We start from the raw sequence: 18,548 nt of genomic DNA, 5'->3' as shown, positions 1-18,548 counted from the left end.
TGCTTGTGAATGGTTCCTCATCCTCTTGGAGAGGAGTGACAAGTGGAGTGTCTCAGGGATCTGTCCTGGGACCTGTTTTGTTCAACATCTTTCTAAATGATTTGGATGAAGGAATAGAGGGAATGCTTATTAAATTTGCAGATGATACTAAATTGGGAGGGGTTGTAAACACGGAAGACAGGATACAGGATGATCTTGACAGGCTAGAAAACTGAGCTAAAACCAATAAAATGAATTTTAACAGGGATAAATGTAAAGTTCTGCATTTAGGTAGGAAAAATCCAATGCATGGTTATAGAATGGGGAAGACTTGTCTTAGCAGTAGTATGTGCAAAAAGGATCTAGAGGTCTTAGTGGACCATACCCCAAACATGAGTCAACAGTGTGATGCGGTGGCTAAAAAGGCAAATGCAATTTTGGGCTGTATCAACAGAAGTATAGTGTCCAGATCACATGATGTGATGGTATCGCTTTATTCTTCTCTGGTAAGACCTCACCTGGAGTATAGTGTTCAGTTTTGAGCACCACAATTTAAGAAGGATATAGACAAGCTGGAACAGGTCCAGAGGAGGGCGACGAAGATGGTGAGGGGTCTGGAGACCAAGTCCTATGAGGAAAGGTTGAAGGAGCTGGGGATGTTTAGCCTAGAGAGGAGACAGCTGAGAGGTGATATGATCACCATCTTCAAGTACTTGAAGGGCTGTCATATAGAGGATGGTGTGGAATTGTTTTCTGTGGCCCCAGAAGGTAGGACCAGAACCAGTGGTTTGAAATTTAATCAAAAGAGTTTCCGGCTCAACATTAGGAAGAACTTCCTGACTGGTAGAGCGATTCCTCAGTGGAACAGGCTTTCTTGGGAGGTGGTGGGCTCTCCTTCCTTGGAGGTTTTTAAACAGAGGCTAGATGGCCATCTGACAGCAATGAAAATCCTGTGAATTTTGTGAGTTTGTGAGTTTCCTGCATTGTGCAGGGGGTTGGTCTAAATGACGCTAGAGGTCCCTTCCAACTCTATGATTCTATGAAAGAAAATAAGTTATCACCCATTGTGAGTTGCCAGTTGGCAGGAAAAAGCTAGATGGAAAGAGCTCAGACATGGTTGCAAGGATGCCAGAAGTCTTCCCTGATCTCTTTCAAGCTGACCTAGAAGTAATTGGGAGAATGTCCTGTATGAGCTATGGATGCCACCCACCCTCCTGGTGGGACCTGGGGATCCCCTGGAATTACAGCTCATCTCCAGATTACACAGATTTGTTTTCCTGGAGAAAAGGGATACTTTGGAGTGTTGACTCTGACATTGTGCCCCACTGATATCTCTGTTCTCCCTAAGCTCCACCACAAAATCTCCAGGAGTTTCCTAACCTGGATCTGGCAACCCTAGCTCCCCATCCCCTGCTAGTGGCTGGGGTGGTATGAGAGACCTGACAACAGAAATCAGAAGTCCCTCACACTGTATCTTTCCTTGACTGGATAAGACCCTTGAGAGCCAGTTTGGTGTAGTGGTTAAGTGTGCGGACTCTTATCTGGGAGAACCGGGTTTGATTCCCCACTCTTCCACTTGCAGCTGCTGGAATGGCCTTGGGTCAGTCATAGGTCTGGCAGAGGTTGTCCTTGAAAGGGCAGCTGCTGTGAAAGTCCTCTCAGCTTCACCCACCTCACAGGGTGTCTGTTGTGGGGGAGGAAGATAAAGGAGATTGTGAGCCACTCTGAGACACTGAGATTCGGAGTGGAGGGCAGGATATAAATCCAATATCTTCTCTAAAATATCTTCTATGGAACTGCAAACTATTCTTTTTATGCCGCAGTCCAGGAGTGGCCAAACTTGCTTAATGTAAGAGCCACATAGAATAAATGCCAGATGTTTGAGAGCCGCAAGATATGAACATCAGATGTTGGAGAGCTGGACGGCAGGCAGGCAAATAAATGGGGGAGAGAGGGAGAGGTGCAAAGAAAACAGCATTAACTTTAAATGCATTCTCCAAGTCACCAACTGACTTGGCTTGGAGAAGTTTTTTAAAGAGAGAAATGCCTTTTCCAAGCAGGCCAGCACGGCGGTGGAAGGTTCAAGAGCCACACAATATATGTCAAAGAGCCCCATGTGGCTCCCAGGCCAGTTTCGCCACCCCTGCCCCAGTTGCATAACCCCCCCCCCTCCCTTTTCAGACGCTGTTTTAGGAAAAGTAAACACACACTGAAATCAATAGTCCCTCGAAGCTGTGGAGTGTTGTGAACAAAAATTTTGCTTTGTGAGCTACTGGCATTAAAGCTGTGAGCTACTGCATAAATTAGTTTGCTCTGGGGCAATTTTTCCTGAGCTAAGACAAATATGTGTGAGCCAGAGGCTAAAAAACTGCAAGCTAGCTCCCCCTCGCTCAGCTTAGAGGGAACATTGTTTGAAATGGGGGAAAGATTGCTGTGGCAGATCCCATTCCTGACCTATACCAAACCATTGGGTGCTTCTATGCATGGTGAGTAAATACGTGTAATGAAATATTTTTAATTTTTTAACATTTCAATTTCTGCATGAAGTCTGTGCAGGTCCAAATGTACGTAAATGCTCTGAGTTTTCTCCCTGTGTTCGGGAACCTGCATAAGCTCTTTTTTTCCAGGGTTTCCAGTTATGCAAATAGTTTTACAAACGGGGCTTAGTGCTGACTGTCTAGGGCAGCTGTCTTGAAACTCTCCAGATCTGGGAGTCACCATTAAACAAAAGATGGCAGCATAGAATTCACTGAATTGTAAGTACATGACAGGAAGTCGCATGACAAAAAGAAGAGAGGCCCTGGTTATGCGAAAAAAGAAAGAATCTTTACCACCACAGAGTAACCTCACCTCACTCTCCTACCACTCCTCTCAGCAATGTGTGCTAAGAAGCGAAGGGTGTGTGAAAGGATACCTTTGCTGTCTATGTATATGCACCAGCAGTAAGTCCTTTAAAAAAGCAGCATTGAGGCAGCTCTGGAGGCGCTTATGCCTGAGCTGATGGGGCTCTGCAGTTCACCTAAAGGTGATCCATGGTTTGAAGAGCACTGGTCTAGTGAACATACCTTGCTGTGGTGAACCCCTCTCCCCCGCCCAACACATTCTTTGAACACAGCAATGGCATTGGTCAGCAGGATACAAAGTGCCCTCTTAATTTGCTTTGCGCAGTATGAATATGTGCAGCTTGTTCATTGTCCAGACATCTTTCATTCCCGCTCCATGGTCAGTCAGCCCTTCAGAAGGTTGGCGTGCAAGAAAGGAGAGGGTTTTTTTTTTTTTGCTGCTTTTGCCCTCTGTTGTTAGGCTGATTGTGTGCACGTCTACTCATGAGATTCAAGATATTCCCCTTCACAGCTTTCCCCCCCCCCTTTTTGCTTTATTGGATTATGAAGCCTAATAAATGTGTTGATGGTTACTCACACTGGGAAGGTTTTTAGATATCTCATTTGTGTTAAGTCCTGAAAATTGTAGACACAGTCTAGCCGCACTCATTTCAACCAGAAGAGATTTAAGCATGTGCTTAACTCTTCCTTTGAAATCATTTCAGGTCGCTGAACTATGGCTGGATCATACCCCATATTATCTATTTAACTGGAAATGGGAGACAAAACGTATGGAATAAGCCAGTTAAAGATAAAGTTTGAGTGTATATTTACCACTATGGCTGCTGTTTGAGTGTATATTTACCACCCTGCATGGTTCTTTATTTACCACCCTGCATGGTTCTTTGCTACTTTCATTTCCGTTTATTCCCCGTGGCTAATCTCCCTGAAGGAGAGAGTCTGTGCTGTCAATAATGCTGCTAATGATTTAAGTCAAGGAAATTACACATAAACAACAACAGAGAAGAAAGTTCTCTTTGCCAGGTTTTTATTATCCGTTGAGGGCAGGGAGGAGTTTGTTTAACGTGCCCAAATAATCTTTATGCGCTTGGGGGGTGGGGGTGGGGGGAAACAGTAACAGGCTTAAATCTTGAAATGTGCAAATAAGCCAGCAGGTATGCTGGTAACACCCGCCTCCCTTGCAGCCAAGAGCATGACAGGCTGCTCAGTAACTTTGGGATGAACTGGGAAGCAGGCTGCTGGAGGGAGGACTTTGTTAGCCACACCCCCGCTAGTCTTACATCTACTTGGAAGAGAGCTGCATGCTTCCCAGCCTCAGAGCTCCAGAGGACAGATCAATGTGAATTCTTTCATTCACCACTCACTGCTGCACAGCATACTCCTCTCCCCCCACCCCCAGCAATCTTTTAATGGCTCGGGCTGCGCAGAATATTGGACTCCTGCTGTTGCTGTTCTGTAGCTTACCAAATGCCCAAGGCTGGAGGAGTTGGTTTTGGGGGAGTTCAGAGAAAACAACCCTCCCTCCCACAAAGGCTGTCGATACCAAGGATCAGACGACATATCAAGTGGCCACATCCAAGGTGACCACCTTGAACACCCCCCCTGAAAGCTCCACACAGCAGATGGGAAAAGTATGGAATATATTCACCCTTAAGAGGCCAGACCTGACTGCAAGTACGACTGTCCCTACTACAGCTACTGCATCACCTTCTGATCTGGGAGGCCGAGAGGAAAGTATTGCAGGGGTAGGGGCTGAGATCCTCAATGTGGCTGATGGTATCCGGAATCTTGTTCAACAGTGGGATAAAAAGACAACCGAAGGGACACAAAGGACCGAGGCACCGGTGACAGCTGGTTTTTTGGAAGCTTCCCCTCTTCATGTTACGGAACTTGCTGCTTTCCAGAATGTTACAGCCAACTTGACGGGTGATGTGCAGATCTTGCTGGAAGCTGAGCAGCTCCAAGTTGCTGTCTCAGCAACTACAAAGCCCGACTTTCTGTTGAACAAGACTCAAGTTCTTTTAAAGATGCCTGAGACACCACGCCCAGGTAGTGCTGCTTTCTCCTTTTCACCAGATGACCACGCCAGCGGGGATGTGCTGGCTTTTCAAGAATCCGCAGATGCAGGGCGAGAAGGTGCTGCCACTCCAGAACTAAGGGCAAACTGGGGAGCTTTATCAGAAAAACAAGGAATTGCATCCCATCCAAAAGTTTTGGAATTGCAGAAGCCTCAGGCTAATAGCAGCGTGCATGTTGGAATTACATCCAAGGTGGTGGGGGCTTCAGACAACTGGCTGTCCCTTTTTGTTGCAAATTCAAACCAATCAGCCTTTGATGGCAATAGTACCCATCTCAGCCTTAAAAAACACCCCTTTAAGCATTCTGGGATACCATTAGGCTTCTCTAGTGATTCTGTTTCTAATTCAAATGCAACTAATTTAATGGATTCCCCCCCTGCCAGTAACTCTGAATCTCTTGAATTTCTACTAACCTACACTATGCAACATTTTAGCAATAGCAGTGCAGGGCTTCCTTCCTTCTTTTCTGGATTGACTTCAGCAGCTGGCCGCTGCTTGCCTTTACCAGCCAAGCTGTCATATTGCAACAACCTGGGCATGAAGCATTTCCGAGTGCCGAATTATTTGCATCATGGCAGTGAGGAGGAAATTCGGGCTGCTTTGCATGAGTGGGAGGGGCTTCTTAAATCTCGGTGTCACCGCTACTTGGAGTGGTTTTTCTGCTTGCTACTGGTACCCGGGTGTAACACTTCTCTTCCAATAACACCTCCACCATGCCGGGGATTTTGTGAGGCCCTTAAAGATCTATGTTGGATTCATTTGAAAGAGGGGCACCTTCCGATATCATGCGGCACTCTCCCAGCGGAGGATGGTGTATATTCATGTGTGTTTGTTAATGTTTCAGCAGGTAATGTAGCAGGGGTTATGTTTCTTATCAAATCTTTTTCCACCAGGTAAGGAGGGTCTTTGATGGTATTAAAAATGATCACTCTTTGAAAACCTTAACACAAATGACCATCTACATCTTTCTGGGAAATGGGAAAAGAGTACTGAAGGAAACAATCATCACTCTCTAGGTGAAGGTCAGATCTCCAGTGTTTATTGTACAGAGGCCGAGGATCACCCTGACGTGAGCTGTACTTAATAGCATGGGTGGCCGCTCATTGCACAAGTCGTGAAGAGGGAGGATATGTGACTTTCCCAGATAAGTGTAGGAGGGTAGTCATACCTAGGTATGGCTAAGAATCAACCTTAATTCTGTTTGCCCTCCTTTTACACATGATTGCCTGCTCCACAACTCCGCAGGCTAGGGACAAAACAACATTAAGGCACAAGGGCTGCAAACACACAGAGACACAACACACATATAAGAAGCAGGCCTGCAGAAATCCCATCCTGCTGTCTGTTACCTCCCCATTGTTGCCTCTACTCATCTTTCCCCTCCCTCTGCTTCTTTCTCCACCTGCCCGACTGTCCCATCATGTCTTCCTCTGGTGTGCTACTGCAACTGCTGCTTCCCGTGTCCCACCCCTTCTTTTTCTCTGTCTCAGAAACACCCCTGCTGTCACCCCTCATATTGCAAGCTTCCTACTTCTCAGCTATAGCTGCTGCTCCCTTTCTCCACGCCATTCTAGTCTCCCCCACCCATTGATAAGACCACTGCAGGCTTCAGCATTCTTTATTGGAGTTGCTATGCAGCAACCAAAATGGCAGCCAAGATCTCACAATATAGCAACATAAGATCTAATTTTTCTTTAAATCATTTTTTAGCATTTCAGATTTTCATGTGAATCTGGGACTTCCTCACGCTGATGAGTAATGTGACAGGGAGTAAAGTATGTTTTTTTCTTTTTTTTCTCAAAGATGAATAAGAGAGGATAGTTGGATTTTGATGACTGTCTCATTTGTATTTTCTATACCAAGGGAACCCAGTTTTCAGTTTCACAGTTGGAAAAAAAATTATTATTCTTTCCTTCTTCATATTTAGCACCTTTACATTTGAACTATGCATTGTAAATACCCCCCCGCCAATTTATTTCTGCTACATTGCTATTGTATTTGAATCTTGATATCCCAGAATCCACCTGAAATCCCTGCTTCCTTTTTCAATGTTGTTCTGTTCTAGCAGACCAATATTTCTGACAGCAGTTCCTTGACTTATTACCTTGTATTGGGTGTTTCCACATTTTCCATGTCTCAGAATTTCCCATTTTCTATACCATGTGTTCCCACCTTAGTATTCTAGAAAGCAGGTTCCTGTAAGGCATGAATAGTTCAGGGTGTCTCTGAGATTTCTGCTGGCAGAGAAATCATCCATAGTCTGCCACGATTTGAGAGTCATCCCATGAAATTGCTTGGAAATAGATTTAGGAGAGAGAAAAGTATTGCATGCATCTCATAATTAATTCATTATAGAATGTATTACCAGAGGATGTTATGATGGTTTCTCATAGGTCTGTCTGTGGCTGTCAGTGGCATGGCAGTTGTTGGGGTTGGATCCCACTAGCCATAAGCTGAACTCTGTGGAATTTTGCTTTCTCTCTTACTGCTGCCATCTTCTATCCCCCCCGCCCCCCAAAAGCTGCTTTTGAAAATGGGGAAACCTTTGGAAATGGCATTGCATGGGAGGGGGGACTGCAACAGGGAAGGGGAATTGGTTGACATTGTCCTCCTTCTTTGAGGAGCGGAGTACCAGATGGATCTAAGTTCACACGCTACTCCTTTTTAAACCTTTATTTTAAATTTATTTGGGTACTTCTAACTCACTTTTCTCCACTTAATGTGGAAGACTTTAGTGGAGTTTGTACAAGCATTAATTTAAGAAATCCAAATCTGGACAAAAGTAATTAAATCAAAAGAGTTTCCGGCTCACCATTAGGAAGAACTTCCTGACAGAGCGGTTCCTAAGTGGAACAGGCTTCCTCGGGAAGTGGTGGGCTCTCCTTCCTTGGAAATTTTTAAACAGAAGCTAGATGGCCATCTGACAGCAATGTGGATCCTATGAATTTTTTTTTGGGGGGGGGGGCGGCGGCTGCATTTGAATTCCCTGCATTGTACAGTGGGTTGGACTAGATGATCCTGGAGGTCCCTTCCAACTCTATGATTCTAATAATGTCTATTCCATTCCAAGAAAAACAACCTATTCAATATAGATGCATTTTGCATTGTTTTTTCTGCTGGTCTTTGTCATGGAGAAGGCTACCAGCTCTGCAGCACAGAGAAACTTTGCTGATCAACCATTTGAAATGTGAGACCTCCCCTGTCTTCTGAGATGATAGCATTCTATAGGGACTAGAGTGTTGGGTGGGGATATAGGAAGTTCATTCTGAACTCTCTTCTTGGCTATGAAGCTTACTAGCTGGCTTTGGGCCAGTCACTGTGTCTCTGCCCAAACAACCCTGCAGGCCAAAATGCTTCTCAGAGTACCTTAGTGGGCAAGGTAAGATGTAAGTAAGTAGTAACATAAGCTTATCTTAGATTCTGCACTCCCAAGAGCTATGCAAATGTGATACCTGCATGTATCATGGAGTCCATGGATATATGGTAAACAGTGTGGGACTGTTGTGAGCCAGTCTGGATGAGAATGGAGAAAGTCTTTGCAGTCACAGATTGATTTTCTGTTGAAATGTCATGTTCTAGTCTGAGAGGTGTGGTTGAAGTGAGATGTTTCAATTGGCCCTTGAGGAACTAAAGGCAAAAAGTTTAGCTTGATTTCCTGACGAGAACACAAGACATTTGTAATGTCATTTAGTATTGACTGTGTTTACCCACACTGTATAATCATACTGTTTGAGAATGGTATGGGCCAGATATGACTGACAAAAGAGGCAAATCTACTCATTTCCCTTCTGGCTGCCAATTAACTGTTTATTTAATGTGAGTTTAGAAAACCTCTTGAGAATATGTGGTAAGTATATACAGGCAATTCCAGTGCATAATCCATTTGGACAGAAGTGCTGGGGCTGATTTATTATCTGCAGTGTGAATAAGGAAAAATAAGCTTAAAGCCAAACATTTAAACATTATTGGAAGCAAAACATCAGTTCCTACTTATCTCCTTTACAAAAGTAAAGGAGGCCGGAGTAGGTAGTTCATATAGTAGATGAATGGCTTTCTGTCTAGACCAGTGGTCACGTTGTTATCCCAGCACTGATAGCGAGCCCTAAAATGCATCTTGTACTACCCTACAGCTGTATATTTCAGGAGAATGGTAGAAATGCTGGACAAGCTATCATCTAGGGACTCTGATCTTATTTAAGAAGGAGCACAGTTTGAAAATCACTTATCTAAATTTTGCAGCAACCACCTTCAGGCTTCATGTAGTGGATCTTTCTACTTCCTCATCCCGCTGCAGCCCCCTGAACCTTACAAAACTGTGTCAGTAGATCCTAGGGAGTAGCATAAAGGGCAAAATGGAGGTCTGTAGTTGAAGGAAGGAATCTGCAGAATCACCAGCCTCTCTTCTGCAAACACGAATGCCATTCTTTCAGAGGAAGTGTGTGGTTGGATGCATTCCATTTAGTCCATGTAGTTTCTATGGAATGAGTGGCTTACCAGCTCTTCATAATACATAGGTACACACAACTTTGCTGTTAATGAAGGAGACGTTGATGTAAACTGATACATTTTTATACAAGGTTAATATGAACTATGAAGCTAGAGGAAACAGCAAAGGTGATGGAAATGTAGCTCAGAAATGATCCTCAGTGAAGTCTACCTGTTGTCGTTTCTAACCAAATACTTAAAAATAGCAGTAGCTCTCAGATTGCCTCTTTGCAAGGCCTCTGCAATGCCACATTTAAAAAAAATGATTCAGACCAAAATTTAAAAATTTAACTAGGGACTTTTTTTAGTGGTAAGTTCATTTATCACTTTTTAATTTTTTTTAGCACTGTATTGGAGGTTGTTTTCATTATTGTTCATCTTTAGGTCTTGGGCATGTTGAAATCCAACCCAAACAATAAGGATATGCAAAAAAAAAAAAAAATGGGGATTTTTTTGATTCAGATAGAGTGGGCACAAAAAAATTTGGGATTCCTGAAACCCTCCCCCCAAAAAATTCTGACACTGGTATGCTATCCTGATTTGCCCCCCTTTGAAATCCTGATCCCCCCCCCGCTACATTATAGCCTACGGGACCATTATAGTCAGTGGGGAATCTATCTGGGAGTATCCAGGAGTCTGGGGTGGTGGTGGTGGTGGTGGTATTTTTTGATGTAAAGGGACCAAAATTTCAGGGTAGCTTCTGATGCCTCTCCTCAAAAGACTTGCTCAAGTTTCAAAAAGACTGAACCAAGTGGTCCAATTCAGTGGGCCCCCAAAGAAGGTATCCCCGTCCTCCATTGTTTCCAATGGTGGGGGAAAAAGCAAAAGAAACAAGGACTGATGTCAAACCAGAGAGTCTCTTCAGTAGAAACTGAAGATGGGGAGAGTCTCTTCAGTAGAAACTGATTCAAGCCCAGCAGAATCAGTACATGTACAGAGTGCCCAGCAGAACCAGTGTCACTGTGGCAATTCCAGTTCAACAAATCCAAAGGGGGTGGAGGTTGTAAGCCAACACAGTCAGCACATACATGTACAGACTGCCCAAAAGAACCAGTGCATGTACAGAGTGCCCAAAGAAGGTGCCCCCATCCTCCAATGTTTTCAATGGAGGGGAAAAAAGAAAGTATTTAAGGGAAAGCTGGGCACTAGTATGTTGCACTGGTACTGCTCAGGACTCTGTACATGCACTGGCTATGCTGGCTTGGAACTTCCCCTTGCTTGGATTTGCCACCCCCCCTTTGCTCTATGTGCTGCATTAGGGAAGGAGGAAGAAGAAAGCGAAAAGGGGGGGAAGGCTTTGGGGAAGTGCCTTTGGCATAGCCGAGTGAGCAGGTGGCTGCTCATCTCCCCCATCTTCCCTTGTTAGTTTGTTGAGGCATCTGTCCTCTTCCACCTCCCCCAGGCACAATCCTGCACCTCTGCCTTGCTGCCCTTATTGCTGCCTGGCAGGGAGGAAGGCAGGCAGGCCAAGCCAGCACCCCGGGTTGCACAAGGGAGACAGCCTGGTTTACTTGCTCTGTGGCTGCTTTTTTGGGGGAGGGTGGGGGGGGGGGGAGAACAGCCTTCGCTCGCTGCCGTGCATCCTGGAAGCCATGCATGAAGATTTCGATGGTGGCGTTGGCCAGGCAGCTGCAGGCAGGCAGAACAGTTCCTTAGCCAGGATGAGCTGGCAGCCAAGCAAGCCTCCTGAGGTGGGGCCAGAAAGGGTATACTGGGTTTTGATTGGTGGGGCCTGGAACCCTTGAGGCCCCACTGTAGCTACTCGCCTGACTGTGGCTTTCCTGTTTTCCTGGATAATTCTGAATTTTTTCAGGATTATCTGGGATTGGGTGTGCTTGTCAGCCAAAAATGCATCCCTGTCAATATCCGACTAAAATAATAAGCTAATTAATACAGATAAGATATTTTCTGGGTATCTTTCCAGCTCAGATAGAGCTGAATGCACATCTCTACCGAACAAATTCTCTGTGTTGTGAAAATAATTCTGGTGTGATAGTGGCTAGGCAATTGTGAGACTCCTTTTCTGTACATGGGATTTTTTGAAGCATAAGGAGGCAAGATAAATATGAATTGTCAGGATCAGGGTAGTTCCAAATATAGTTACAAATTAATTACAGGAATAAACCTTGAAAATTTTTGGATTTTCATGCTTCATTTCCCTTCCTCCTCTCACATATCACTTGGAAATTAATCACTTTTCTTTTAATGACAGAATGAACGTGTTTGTTGTATCCAGACCACAAACTATGGTTACTCTTTTCCAAAGGGAAAAAATAGGATTAAGTTGTGGTTTGATTTGGAGGCAACAGAACAAACCATCACTTGTAATTTAGAGCACAGGAACTCCAAGTGCTTGTCCCTGTTAATGATAAATCATGGTTTGTCATTGTGTGTGAATTATGCTTCTGTCTCTAACAACCCCCAAGAACCACTGTGGTGTAGTGGTTAGAGAGTTGGATTAGGATCTTGGAGAGCCTAGTTCAAATACCCCACCCTGCCATGGAAACTTGTGGGATGACCTTGGACTAGTCACATACTCTCAGCCTAAGCTACTTCATGGGGTTGTTGTGAGAATAGAATGGAGAAGAGAATGATATAAGCTGCTTTGAGTCTCTGATGTGTATGTGTGTGAAATGGAGAGTATAAATGAAGTAAATAAATCAATATTTAGAAACTCACAAAAAGGCATGGTGAATATACTGTCACATAATAGAGATTCCATTTAGCTGTTCCAGCAACTAAACCTGTCCTCCTTGAATTAGCCTGATTTGTGGGACAACTGAAGGAATGAGTCTTCTGTAGTCTGAATGGTACTTAACTGGGAGTTTCAAAAGCTTTTGTCAGTTACCGTGCATCAAAACTGCTTTGTACAAGGACACTTAAGAGTTTCATTTGAATATATAAAAAACCTGATATTTCACATTTATCTCACGTGTATAGATGAGTTCCAGTGTTCATGAATCTTGTCTTTAAATTAGAAGTTTGTACTGTACGAGTTCTTACAATACATTTTGCAAGAAGTTTTCCACTTACTTGACTTCTGAGAAGACTGTACTGCCCTTATTAGAAAAACAAATGTGATCAGCTGCCTTTTTTCTATCCTAGGATTTTTTCTAGCTTTCTTGGAGATGTGTGGATCTACATCCCATCATGCTCTGATTTGCTTCAGACAGGAAGCAGGACTTTTCCTTTCATTGCTTTTTATAGTTCCCTTAGGCTGGGGGCATTTGTCAAGGGAATCACCAAAACACTCTTGTGTTTCAGGGTCAGAAAAACCCACACTGCATTCTTGAGTGCCTTAAGGCCTCAACTTTCAGGAAAAATCTTTACACAAAGAATCCTTAGTCTAAAGTAATGTTCATTAATGCTTGGCAGGCTTGCTGAAGGCAATATCTGCACTGTCACATGAGTGTCCTATTTTGCTTTATCCTCACTGTCCTTTGTCAAACCAACCCACACAATCTAAAGGATCCTGAATGAATTTCTTGCCTGATAAAACTCCCACAGGAGATCAGTAATTTGCAAGGAAAAAATCCCACATATTTTATGGAGTCAGCATACTATTTAGACACCAGTTAAGTGGGGGGGGGGGGGGGAACCAAACTAAGATGATATAGAAATATACACTTAGTATCATTCTGCATATATCTTGCTATATTTTGCTGCACCACGTTTGCAAATTGTGCGTGAAAGTATTTCTTCACAATCAGAAATTCAAATGGGTAGTTGTGTTAGGCTATGGTAGTAGAGCAAAATTTGATTCCAGTGGCACCTTAAAAGGATCTGTCTGTCTGTCTGTATCTGTATCTGTCTCTGCCTCTGTCTCTCTGTCTGTCCAATGTATGTGTGACACACAAACACATACATATTCCAGTGCATAAGCTATGAGTCAAAGCTCCCCTTGTTAGATACAAATGAGAACGAAGACCCATCTGCCCTTGTTATTTATTATTTATTTCTTTGCATTTCTTTCTCTCCCTTCCCCAAAAAGGGCACAGGGCGGGTCGTAGCAATAACACAATTACATGATTTTAAAACAACTAGCTAAAAACAAACAGACAATTTCCAAATTAACAAATTCAGATGATGGCCAAATCAAAAACCTAAACCCTAGTTGACACAAAACATGACAGTGGTTAAGACCAGTTCCTTCTCTAAGTAGAATTCACAAATTGGGCTGAATGCAGCAGGGAGGCCATGTTGATATTCAGTGATGTCTGCCTCCTCAACTACAACAACAACAACAACACATTTTATTTATATCCCGCCCTCCCCGCTGGAGCAGGCTCAGGGCAGCTCACAACAAAATTCATTGAATTATACATTGAGTTAAAATACATTAGGTTATAATTAACAATATAAACCAGCAGGTAATTAAAAACTATTAAAATTCTAAAAACAATAAGTTAGTATAAGTATGTTGATACGTTGGCGCTATTCAGATGATGAATTTACTTAGCAATTTACTCAGTGAAAGCCGTTCGAAAGAGAACGGTCTTGCAGGCCCTGCGGAACTGTTCAAGGTCCCGCAGGGCCCGCATTTCTTCTGGAAGCTGATTCCACAGCTGTGGAGCCATAACAGAGGAAGCCCGAGTACGGGTACTCTGGAGTTTTGCGTCTTTTGGCCCGGGAATAGTCAGCAGGTTCTTCCCTGCTGACCTCAGTGCACTCTGGGGTTCATACGGGGAGAGACGGTCCCTAAGGTAGGCAAGTCCTCGGCCATATAGGGCTTTAAAGGTAATGACCAGCACTTTGTAATGAATCCGGTATATAACTGGCAGCCAGTGCAGTTCACGCAGCCCCGGCTGTATGTGCTCCCAGGCCTGGCGGTCCATTTTACAGACCCTGTGGAAGTGCAACACACTCTGCAGGGCCCAGATCTCCAATGGGAGCTGGTTCTAGCAGGTAGGGGCCAAGACAGAAAAAGCCCTGACCCTAGTTGAGGCTAAGTGGACATCCTTTAGGCCAGGGACAACCAGAAGATGTTGCTCAGCAGAGCATAGAGCTCTCCAGGGGGTATATGGGGAGAGGCAGTCCCTAAGATATGCTGGTCCCAGGCCATTAAGGGCTTTAAAAGTTAACACAATTACCTTGAAATGGATCCAGTACTCAATTGGTAGCCAGTGCAACTGGTGGAGCACCAGTTGGATACATGCCCGTATAGGCATTGCAGACAGCAGACACACTGCTGTATTTTGCACAGTTGGAGTTTCTGGATCAGATTCAAGGCAAGCCCGCATAGAGTGAATTGCAGTAATGTAACCTGGAGGTGACCGTTTCATGGGTCACTGTAGCAAGAGCCTGAGTGGGGAGGTAATGAATCAGTTGCCTGACCTGCCAAAGGTGGTAGAAAGCAGATCTGGCAACCACTGTGATCTAAGCCTCTATGGAAAGCAAGGCATGCAAGATCACCCCAAGGCTTCCAACCCTCAGCGTTGGCACTAGTGGTTCCCCATCAAGGGTTGGGAGCCGGATTCCAGAACCAACTCCACCCCGGCTCAGACACAGGGCCTCCATGTGAGATGGATTAAGTTTTAACTGACTCTGTTTAAGCCACCCAGCCACAGCCTCCAGCACCCAGTCAAGATCTCCGGGGCAGAGTCCTGGTGGCCATCCATCAACAGATAGAGCTGGATGTCATCCACGTACTGGTGGCATCCCAGCCCACACCTCCATTCCAACTGGGCAAGGGGGCACATATAGATATTAGACAACATCAGTGAGAGGATTGTTGTTTCTTTAATATACTGTGTATGTTAAGTGCCATCAAATTGCTTCAGCTTACAGTGACTCGGTGAATTAATGATGTCCAAAATGTCCTAAAGTTAACAGCCTTGCTCAGGTCTTACAAACTGAGGGCCGTGGCTTCCTATATTGAGTTAATCCATCTCATGTTGGGTCATCTTTTCCTGCTGCCTCCATTTTTTCCTTGCATTATTGTCATTTCCAGTGACGCCTGTCTTCTCATAATGTGACCAAAAGTACATTAGCTTCAGTTTAGTCATTTGGGCTTCTAGGGAGAGTTCAGGCTTGATTTGATTCAGAATCCACTATTTGTCTTTTTGGCATGGTACCCATACATCTCTACTCCAATATCACATTTCAAATGAATCAACTTCTTTCCTGTCAGCTTTCTTCATTGTCCAACTTTCACATGCATACATAGTAATGAGGAATACTTTTGCATGAATGACCTTGATTTTGGTTGCCATTGACACGTCCTTACACTTTTGTAGCTCTTTCATGGCTGCATTTCCCAATATTAATCTTCTGATTTCTTGGTCAAATAAATAGGGAGATAAAAATACATCCTTATCTGGCACTTTTGCCAATTGGAAACCATTCTATTTCTCCATATGCTGTCCTCCCAGTTAACTCTTGTCTAGAGGGTAGGTTGCATATGAAAACAGTCAGATGTTGTGACACATCCATGTATTTTAAAACCATCCATAGCCTTTCATGATCACCACAGCCAAAACTTTGCTGTTATCTATGAAACAAAAGCTGTTTTTCTTCTGGAATTCTCTTGTATGCTCCAGTAACCATAGTAAATTTTCAATATGATCACTAGTGCCTCTTCCATTTCTGAATCCAGCTTGAAATATAGTAGCTTGATAAATTTAGAGATTTTATTAAAATGTAGGTGGGAATGAATTCATGGCTAAATTTTCAATTCAGGGGACCATCCTTTTTCTTCCAGAAACAGAACAGTTGCTTGTCTTTGCAAGACAGATATTTGTGTGTTAAAAATCCTTCTTCATTTACTTAAAAACATGTTTTAGCATAGCCAAAGTCTTGAAATCCCAGGTGTATGTTTGAACCTGTTTTAAGGGTTGTGTCTGTTAGACAACAAACATGCTATTTGGACATAAATTTTATTGTCATGAACCTATTTCCTAAAGAGCCTGGGCATAAACCTCCTTATTTGAAGAAGTTTTGGGATATTTCACCCTGCAGGCATGTGTAGGGTGGTTGCTGACAATTAAAGTTCATTGCAAAATATATAGGTCCAAAGTTGATACAGTAAATTATTTCACAGTTTCAGGATGCAGGTTGATGGTTAGAACTCTTTCCCTCCTCTCCATCCTTCTGTTTTTGTCTGGATCCCTTCCAGATGTGAAGGTCTGGCTGATTCTCCTCCTTGTGTTCTCTGGCTCCCTTAGCCATCAGCTTTGAAAGCTTGGAGAGAGCGATGGGATAGTACAAAGACTGTTGTTTATATCAACTGAAGGAAGGAGCACATAGAACTATCCTAGTTATTGTTGCTTTCCCCAGTCCTAAAGGCCAGGAGCCCTAATAAGTATAACCATGGGCTGTAAAAAGTTCAGCAGCAATATCCGGCTGCCTCTCTTGGTTTTAAAGAGCCAAGAGCAGCAGTTGGAGCAGTATCATGAGATTTTTTTCAAGCAGAGTAAAAAACTGCCATTCATTGCTTGATTCTTAGTGAATTTTGGCTCCTTGGTAACCCAAATGCACAACTGCTTTGTCTATGAGGGTGATAACAGATGGGCAGTTTGGGGCGGTTGGGAGGCATCCTGAATTGGGCCAACTCAAAAAGAGCCATCCTGAAGCCTCCACATGCTTTCCAGTGAAGCATCTGCATCCTGTCTGCCAGGCAGCCGGACACCTCCAGACGCGGAGGCACCTCAGAAACTGGACCTCTCTTTCTTCCCCCAACAAGTTAAGTTCTAGAGCACTCATGAGCTCAAGCAGTCCAAACCTTTTTTTTTTTGGGGGGGGGGGGCAGAAGCGACTTGGGGCAGCTTGGCGCTTCCACACAGTCAAGCCACCTTGCATCTACCCTGCCACTTCCAGACGCTGACAGGGCTGACTCAAAAATTTGCTACCACTTCGGAAGTTGTAGCTTTTTGAGCTGGCCTGCAGTGGCCAGAGGACAGGGTGAGATTGGGACGGGGATGGGTGGCAGGTGTTTGTGTGTGGAAGGATATTTTGGGTCCATTTCAGAGCCGTCTCTGAGTAGGTCCAAAGTGCCGGTCTGTAATCACCCTGAGAGTCCTTTTTTCTAGTACCTGTTTAATTATTTTAGGTGATGCCATATAAAAAATACTGGGTTTACTTCTGTTTTCCTTCCTATCTCCATATTCCCAGACTGCAGGACTGACTTAATCCTCAGCTTTGTTTGCATGCTCAGGGTGTTTATTTGCAGCAAGGTCCGTAATGGAACCATTCTTCATTAGTGACAATGTACTCTAGCTTCCTTGTCATAGACATAAACTCTGGGTAGGACTATAACAAGTCTGAAGTGATTCAGGAACATTGTTTTCCTCCTGTGCTGATTCTTAGCACCCTGACAGCTTGGTTTTTCAGAGCATAGCCAAGTTATGCCAATTCACATTCCTGTACTCTGAGCTTTTAAGGCATTGTGGAATGAGCTCCTACATGTCTGTAGCGTCATTGCTCCCTGCCTTATGCTGTGGCTGAACATACAAGCAGAAAGAATAGCCATGCCAGCAATAAAGCAGTTCACTTACAGAGAGTTTATTACACATTTTCCTCTTGACTTAACCTGAGAGTTATTTCTCTTGTACCTCCCTAATGGACAGAGATGATCAAGGGTTAATTTTTGCTCAATACCTTAAAGCACATTCATTGACTTACTCCACTGTGTCCTGACTCTACACAAAATGTTTTTGTTTGTGGATCAATATTTTCCAAAGGTTGCTGGCTAGGGTCAAAATGTACTTTGCGGGGTTGAGTTCATTTTTGTGCACAGAGAGAACATACGCTGTGCCTGGATGACAATGATGAAGGTGGCAAGGCAAACTGAACAGAGGGGTAGAATTGACGGGAAGAGTGGTGAAAAATAGAAGGTTGGCCTTTCCCTTCCTTTTCTAGAGCATTAAAGCATAGCAGCAGCAATCTGCTGTGTACCATGTAGAACACAGAAGTGGCACAGTCCCCTATTCAGTGGGCTTTAGAATTCAACTAAGGTAGACAGGACAGGGAAAGTGAGACATCGGGGATTTGCAATGAGTAGTAGTGGGCTAGTGGTGGCAGGGATGAAGCTCAGATGGATAATAAAAGGCAAGTAATATTGATGGTGTAGGTTTCTGCATAAGAAATAATAATCCAGTGTCTGGGATAGTCCAAGAAATACTTTTTGAAAGAACAGTAAAGGAAAGTAAGCACAGGAGTACAGGAA

At 43.9% G+C, this 18,548-nt stretch overlaps 1 protein-coding gene across 1 annotated transcript in view; it reads left to right on the top strand.

Moving 5' to 3' along the window:
- Positions 1 to 4,087: 4,087 nt before the first annotated feature.
- The window catches only part of COL18A1 (collagen type XVIII alpha 1 chain), a 123,792-nt gene continuing 109,331 nt past the window's right edge, over positions 4,088 to 18,548 (top strand). The window contains 1 exon segment of the mRNA XM_060261233.1: positions 4,088 to 5,747. Within this exon segment, the coding sequence (XP_060117216.1) occupies positions 4,232 to 5,747 (1,516 nt within the window). The 5' untranslated portion in view covers positions 4,088 to 4,231.

Source organism: Heteronotia binoei, chromosome 21 (assembly GCF_032191835.1).
Source record: "Heteronotia binoei isolate CCM8104 ecotype False Entrance Well chromosome 21, APGP_CSIRO_Hbin_v1, whole genome shotgun sequence".
Classification (NCBI taxonomy): domain Eukaryota; kingdom Metazoa; phylum Chordata; class Lepidosauria; order Squamata; family Gekkonidae; genus Heteronotia; species Heteronotia binoei.
The sequence above is the reverse complement of the archived record's forward strand: the minus strand, read 5'-3'. Positions and strand labels throughout refer to the sequence as shown.